The sequence below is a fragment of the Plecotus auritus genome (genome assembly GCF_963455305.1).
Source record: "Plecotus auritus genome assembly, chromosome: 5".
In the NCBI taxonomy this organism is placed as follows: Eukaryota; Metazoa; Chordata; class Mammalia; order Chiroptera; family Vespertilionidae; genus Plecotus; species Plecotus auritus.
In genome coordinates, this window is record NC_137776.1 from 185,353,329 (window position 1) to 185,360,200 (window position 6,872).

At 68.1% G+C, this 6,872-nt stretch overlaps 1 protein-coding gene across 1 annotated transcript in view; it reads left to right on the top strand.

Moving 5' to 3' along the window:
* The first annotated feature begins 733 nt into the window (after nucleotides 1-733).
* Nucleotides 734-6,872, top strand: part of CHIT1 (chitinase 1) — a 13,869-nt gene continuing 7,730 nt past the window's right edge. The window contains exons 1-5 of the mRNA XM_080669598.1: nucleotides 734-1,353; nucleotides 2,292-2,321; nucleotides 2,551-2,752; nucleotides 3,153-3,209; nucleotides 4,329-4,494. Coding sequence (XP_080525724.1) covers nucleotides 1,329-1,353; nucleotides 2,292-2,321; nucleotides 2,551-2,752; nucleotides 3,153-3,209; nucleotides 4,329-4,494 — 480 coding nt within the window. The 5' untranslated portion in view covers nucleotides 734-1,328. The remainder of the gene's footprint in view (nucleotides 1,354-2,291; nucleotides 2,322-2,550; nucleotides 2,753-3,152; nucleotides 3,210-4,328; nucleotides 4,495-6,872) is intronic.

Here is a 6,872-nt window from a genome sequence, read left to right on the forward strand (position 1 = left end):
TCCCGGACTGTGAGAGGGGACAGGCCGGGCTGAGGGACACCCCCTCCAGGGCATGAATTTTCCCATATAATAAAAGGCTAATATGCAAATCAACCGAACGGTGGAACAACCGGTCGCTATGATGCGCACTGACCACCAGGGGGCAGACGTTCAATGCAGGAGCTGCCCCTCAGGGGGAGTGCCACTCAGCCAGAAGCCGGGCTCATGGCTGGCGAGGGCAGCAGCGGTGGCGGGAGCCGCTCCTGCCTCCGTGGCAGCGCAAGGGATGTCCGACCGCTGGCTTAGGCCCACTCCCCGTGGGCTCCTGCACTGCGAGAGGTCACAGGCCGGGCTGAGGGACCCCCCCTCCCAGTGCACAAAGGTCGTGCACCGGGCCTCTAGTATATAATACAATATTAAAAATTTATTTCAGAGAGGAAGGGAGAGGGAGAGAGAGAGAGAAACATCAATGATGAGAGAGAATCATTGACCGGCTGCCTCCTGCACGCCCCACACTGGGGATCGAGCCCCCAACCTGGGCATGTGCCCTGACCGGGAATCGAACCGTGACCTCCTGGTTCACAGGTTGATGCTCACCCACTGAGCACGCCGGCCGGGCTAATAGCTAAATTTCTTGTCAATGGTGAAAGCCGTCAGCCTGGTTTATGCCTTATTTTAATGGAAATCCCGTCAGCATTTCCAGTGAATGGTGGTTCCTGGGTCTGTAGGAAACGGTGTGTGTTGGCATTTGCAGGGGACCTGTCCGCGGGGGGTGCTCCTTCCTGCCCCCCGGGAGCCTGTGAGGAAGCGTGAACATGGTTGGAGGAGACACTCGGAGCCCCTCACCCTCACCGTGTTGTCACCAGCGGAGGTACGAGTGTTCCTGTCCTGGTCACGGACACGTCGCTGCCAGAACACACAGGGCCCGTGCCAGCGTCACCTGTCACCTCGCGGGCGGCCCTGGGGCCGCGGGACCTGAGCAGGCGGGGCTGGGACCAGCTCCCTGACCTTGAGTCACTTCTCCCGAATCCCATGACCGCTGGTCCACGTGTGGTCCCACACCCCACGCGGAGGCTGCCAGAGCCCGCTGTCCCTGGAGTTGGGAAACACTTCCTGCCCCCTTGCACGCCCGTGGCAACGCCCAGGGCCGTGTTCCCTGTGCTTGTCCAGAGGCAGGAATTGCTCAAGGAAGGCCTGATGTCCCGTTTGCACAATCCGCGCCGCGCCCACCCCGCCCAGCCCCCTCTTCCCTCCGCCCTCCTGTCGGGCCGCGGGTGAGACGGCGGCCGATAAAAGGCGGGCGGGCGGGCACAGAGCCGTCACCAGCTGCCTGTTGCCAAGCCGACACCATGACGGGTTCCGTGGCCTGGACGGGTGAGTGGGCACCATCAGAGCTGGGGAGGCGTGTGGGGCAGCGCACTGGGGACACCCTACGAGTGGGGCCACCCCTCCTACTGCCCCTTGGCCTGCGGGTCCCCATCCCGGCCCTGCGGGTCCCCATCCTGGCCCTGCAGCCCCCAATCCAGGCCCTGGGGGTCCCTGGGGCTATCTGCCCAAGACTGTCTGTCACAGGACAGTTTCCTCAGCCGGCTGAGACGAGCCTTCTCTCTCCCGTCCCCAAAGCCGCTCAGAGCACCCCAGCCCCTACCCCAGCCCCTGCCCCTGCCCCTGCCCCAGCCCCAGCCCCAGCCCCAGCCCCAGCCCCTGCCCTGGCTTTGTCCCAGAGGCGGCCCTGCCAAGGGCTCTAGCCGACCCCACGCAGGGTGCCCGAGAGAGGGCACCGGGGCCACGGCACTGAGTCTCCTCGTGAATTAGGTTGAGGGGAACCCGAGGCACTAGAGGTGGCCCAGACCTCGCCCAGTCCCCGCCGGGTGCCCTCAGCCGCCCTGTGGGGCGCAGCCTCAGCTGGGGGCAGGCTCTGCCCGGTCTCCCCAAACGGCCTTGCCAGCCCCAGGTCTTCTTCCCAAAGAAAAACGCCCCCCCCCCCAGTCAGTGTCCCCGTCGTTCCCACCCCCTCCCTGCTGCCACGGCCTGAGGGGCCTGGGGGGGCGGGGGACCTGGGGGGCCTGGGGGACCTAGGGGTCGGGGGACCTGGGGGTCGGGGGACCTGGGGGGCGGGGGACCTGGGGGGCCTGGGGGGCCTGGGGGGCCTGGGGGGCGGGGGACCTGGGGGGGAGCCTGGACCCCGGGCCCTCCTGGTCCCTCTGGGCAGAGGAAGCTGGTGTGCCGGAGGCTGTCCTGAGCCCGCCCTGGGCGGCATCGGCCTCGGGGCCAGGAGGGGGGCGATGCTGACCCTCGGCCTCTCTCCGCAGGATTGCTGTCCCTGCTGCTCCTCCCATTTGGTGCGTGCTGTCCGGAGGCTCTGCCCCCCCCGCCCTCCCCCCACTTCCCTGCCCTCCCCCCTTCCCCAGCTCAGCTGTGCCCCTCCCCCTCCTCCTCCCCCCTCCCCTTTCCCCAGCCCATCTGTGCCCCCCTCCCCCCTGCCCTCCCCCTCCCTGCCCTCCCCGCCATCCCCGAATGCCAGGCCCCAGCGCCCCTGCTGACTGGCGTTTCCCTTCATGCCCCCCGCAGGCTCCCCCGAGAAGCTGGTCTGCTACTTCACCAACTGGGCCCAGTACAGACAGGGGGCCGCCCGCTTCCTGCCCCAGGACGTGGACCCCGGCCTGTGCACCCACCTCGTGTACGCCTTCGCGGGCATGGAGGGGCACCAGCTCAGCCCCTTGGAGTGGAACGACGAGCAGCTGTACCGGGACTTCAACGGCCTGAAGCAGAGGCGAGCTGGGGGGGGGGGGGGAGGGGAAGGGGGGCCTCCCAGAGCCAGGCCCCAGCTCTGCAGCCTGGGGGCCCCTCCATGTGGCTGTGGGCCAGTCCTGGGCTCCGTGGGGGCGGCGAGGTGGACAGGGACCCCGGGCCCTCGGTTTCGGTCCAGGTGGGATCCTTTGTCCTAAAATCCGTCCGTCCATCCGTCCATCATCTCTGGAGTCTGCCACCTTGGCCACACCCCTCGGACGGTCTGTCCTCAGCCGGCTGGGTCCTCCCGGCTGCAGCGTGTCTCCCCGTCCCAGCCTAGAGCCCCGGCCTGTGCCCCGGCTCACACGTCCCCACCCCACCCCCACCCGCCGGGGCGCCCGCAGCCCGGCTCAGCCTGGACCGCCGCCCCCTGTTCTCTCCAGGAACCCCCAGCTGAAGACGCTGCTGGCCGTGGGGGGCTGGAACTTCGGCACCCAGAAGTGAGTTGGCCGGGAGCCCTGTGGGGGAGGGCTTGCTGGAGTGTGGACAGGGCAGGAGGTGGGGGTTAGGGGGACACGGCCTGCGTTCTGGGGTGACCGCCCCTCTGGGCTGCGGGCAGTGCTATGGCTTGGCTCCGCGGTCTGCAGAGGCCTGACCCCCTTTCGACCTCAGTGTCTTCCCGTAAAATGGGCGGGAGGAGGCTCCCGGGCAGCGCCGGCACCGCCGGGCCTGAGCCCCAGAGTCTGCTCCTCCGACGTGTGTGCCCGGCGGCCTGTGGCACTGAGCTCGGCGGCCATACGGGCGTGTCCAGGGCGGGTGATGTGCGGGGTGACCGAGTGGGGTCTGGAAGCCCGGGCACGCGCTCCCCGCGTCTCGAGGCCGCGGAAGAAGCAGCTCCCCACAGCCGCCCTGGCGCTCAGCCCGATGCCAGCCCGGTGCCAGTCCGGTGCCAGCCCGATGCCAGCCTGGTGCCAGCCCGGTGCCAGCCCGGTGCCAGTCCGGTGCCAGCCTGGTGCCAGCCGGGGCCCTTTCGGCACTGCCGCGCCCCATGACTTAGGTTCACTCAGAAAGGGAGGCAGCGCGAGGGCAGTGTGTGCAAGACCCCACGCTGCTCGGGACTTCCTCGGGGACACTGAGGGGCCCTGGGGAACTCGGGCTCTGGGGAGCCTGGGCTGGTGACGTAAGAGCACAAAGCGTCCCCAACCGTGAGAAAGAAGCCAGGGCCCCCCGCCCGACCCCTAGCGCCTTGCCCTTTTATCTGGGAGGGCACCCCTTCATCCGGGGGGCACCCCTTCATCCTGGAGGCACCCCTTCATCCGGGGGGCACCCCTTCATCCGGGAGGCACCCCTTCATCCAGGGGACCCCTTCATCCGGGAGAGCGGGCGCTATGGCTTATGACCCCGCGATGGCTGGGCCGGGCCTCCAGCCTCGATGTGCCCGGGACGTCGCATTTGGGGGCAGGACACGTGGCTGGGTTGTCCCTGCTCCTCGGCCTGGCTCGTCACTCACCGCAAACACCCCGGCACCCCCCACCCCCCGCCGAGCCGGCCGCCCATCGCCGAGGGGTTTGTGGTGGCCGCTGGGAGCGAGCGGCCCACACTCCGGGCCCCACCCACAGGTTCACGGACATGGTGGCCACAGCCCAGAGCCGCCAGACCTTCGTCACCTCGGCCATCGCGTTCCTGCGCAAACACGACTTTGATGGCCTCGACCTGGACTGGGAGTACCCCGGCAGCCGGGGGAGCCCCCCCGCCGACAGGCAGCGCTTCACCCTCCTGGTGCAGGTCAGGCAGCTGCGGGGGAGCTGCAGGGGGAGCTGTGGGAGCTGTGGGAGCTGTGGGAGGAGCTGTGGGAGCTGTGGGAGCTGTGGGAGCTGTGGGAGCTGCTGTGGGAGCTGTGGGAGCTGTGGGAGCTGTGGGAGCTGCTGTGGGAGCTGTGGGAGCTGTGGGAGCTGTGGGAGCTGTGGGAGCAGCTGTGGGAGCTGTGGGAGCTGTGGGAGCTGCTGTGGGAGCTGTGGGAGCTGTGGGAGCAGCTATGGGAGCTGTGGGAGCTGTGGGAGCTGTGGGAGCTGCTGTGGGAGCTGTGGGAGCAGCTGTGGGAGCTGTGAGAGCTGTGGGAGCTGCTGTGGGAGCTGTGGGAGCTGTGGGAGCTGTGGGAGCTGTGGGAGCTGTGGGAGCTGCTGTGGGAGCTGTGGGAGCTGTGGGAGCTGTGGGAGCTGTGGGAGCAGCTGTGGGAGCTGTGGGAGCTGTGGGAGCTGCTGTGGGAGCTGTGGGAGCTGCTGTGGGAGCTGCTGTGGGAGCTGTGGGAGCTGTGGGAGCTGTGGGAGCTGCTGTGGGAGCTGTGGGAGCAGCTGTGGGAGCTGTGAGAGCTGCTGTGGGAGCTGTGGGAGCTGTGGGAGCTGCGGGAGGAGCTGTGGGAGCTGTGGGAGCAGCTGTGGGAGCTGTGGGAGCTGTGGGAGCTGTGGGAGCTGTGGGAGCAGCTGTGGGAGCTGTGGGAGCTGTGGGAGCTGTGGGAGCAGCTGTGGGAGCTGTGGGAGCAGCTGTGGGAGCTGTGGGAGCTGTGGGAGCAGCTGTGGGAGCTGTGGGAGCTGTGGGAGCTGCTGTGGGAGCTGTGGGAGCTGCTGTGGGAGCTGCTGTGGGAGCTGTGGGAGCTGTGGGAGCTGTGGGAGCTGTGGGAGCTGCTGTGGGAGCTGTGGGAGCAGCTGTGGGAGCTGTGGGAGCTGTGGGAGCTGCGGGAGGAGCTGTGGGAGCTGTGGGAGCAGCTGTGGGAGCTGTGGGAGCTGTGGGAGCTGTGGGAGCTGTGGGAGCAGCTGTGGGAGCTGTGGGAGCTGCTGTGGGAGCTGTGGGAGCAGCTGTGGGAGCTGTGGGAGCTGTGGGAGCAGCTGTGGGAGCTGTGGGAGCAGCTGTGGGAGCTGTGGGAGCAGCTGTGGGAGCTGTGGGAGCAGCTGTGGGAGCTGTGGGAGCTGTGGGAGCAGCTGTGGGAGCTGTGGGAGCTGTGGGAGCTGTGGGAGCTGTGGGAGCAGCTGTGGGAGCTGTGGGAGCTGTGGGTGCTGTGGGAGCTGCTGTGGGAGCTGTGGGAGCTGTGGGAGCTGCTGTGGGAGCTGTGGGAGCTGTGGGAGCTGCTGTGGGAGCTGTGGGAGCTGTGGGAGCTGCTGTGGGAGCTGTGGGAGCTGTGGGAGCTGTGGGAGCTGCTGTGGGAGCTGCTGTGGGAGCTGCTGTGGGAGCTGCTGTGGGAGCTGTGGGAGCTGTGGGAGCTGTGGGAGCTGTGGGAGCTGTGGGAGCAGCTGTGGGAGCTGTGGGAGCTGTGGGAGCTGTGGGAGCTGTGGGAGGAGCTGTGGGAGCTGTGGGAGCTGTGGGAGCTGTGGGAGCTGCTGTGGGAGCTGTGGGAGCTGCTGTGGGAGCAGCTGTGGGAGCTGTGGGAGCTGTGGGAGCAGCTGTGGGAGCTGTGGGAGCTGTGGGAGCTGTGGGAGCAGCTGTGGGAGCTGTGGGAGCTGTGGGAGCTGTGGGAGCAGCTGTGGGAGCTGTGGGAGCTGTGGGAGCTGTGGGAGCAGCTGTGGGAGCTGTGGGAGCAGCTGTGGGAGCTGTGGGAGCTGTGGGAGCAGCTGTGGGAGCTGTGGGAGCTGTGGGAGCTGTGGGAGCTGTGGGAGCAGCTGTGGGAGCTGCTGTGGGAGCTGTGGGAGCTGCTGTGGGAGCTGTGGGAGCTGTGGGAGCTGCTGTGGGAGCTGTGGGAGCTGTGGGAGCAGCTGTGGGAGCTGTGGGAGCTGTGGGAGCTGCGGGAGGAGCTGTGGGAGCTGTGGGAGCTGTGGGAGCTGTGGGAGCTGTGGGAGCTGCTGTGGGAGCTGCTGTGGGAGCTGTGGGAGCTGTGGGAGCTGTGGGAGCTGCTGTGGGAGCTGTGGGAGCTGTGGGAGCTGCGGGAGGAGCTGTGGGAGCTGTGGGAGCTGTGGGAGCTGTGGGAGCTGCTGTGGGAGCTGCTGTGGGAGCTGTGGGAGCAGCTGTGGCAGCTGTGGGAGCTGTGGGAGCAGCTGTGGGAGCTGTGGGAGCTGTGGGAGCTGTGGGAGCAGCTGTGGGAGCTGTGGGAGCAGCTGTGGGAGCTGTGGGAGCTGTGGGAGCAGCTGTGGGAGCTGTGGGAGCTGTGGGAGCTGTGGGAGCTGTGGGAGCAGCTG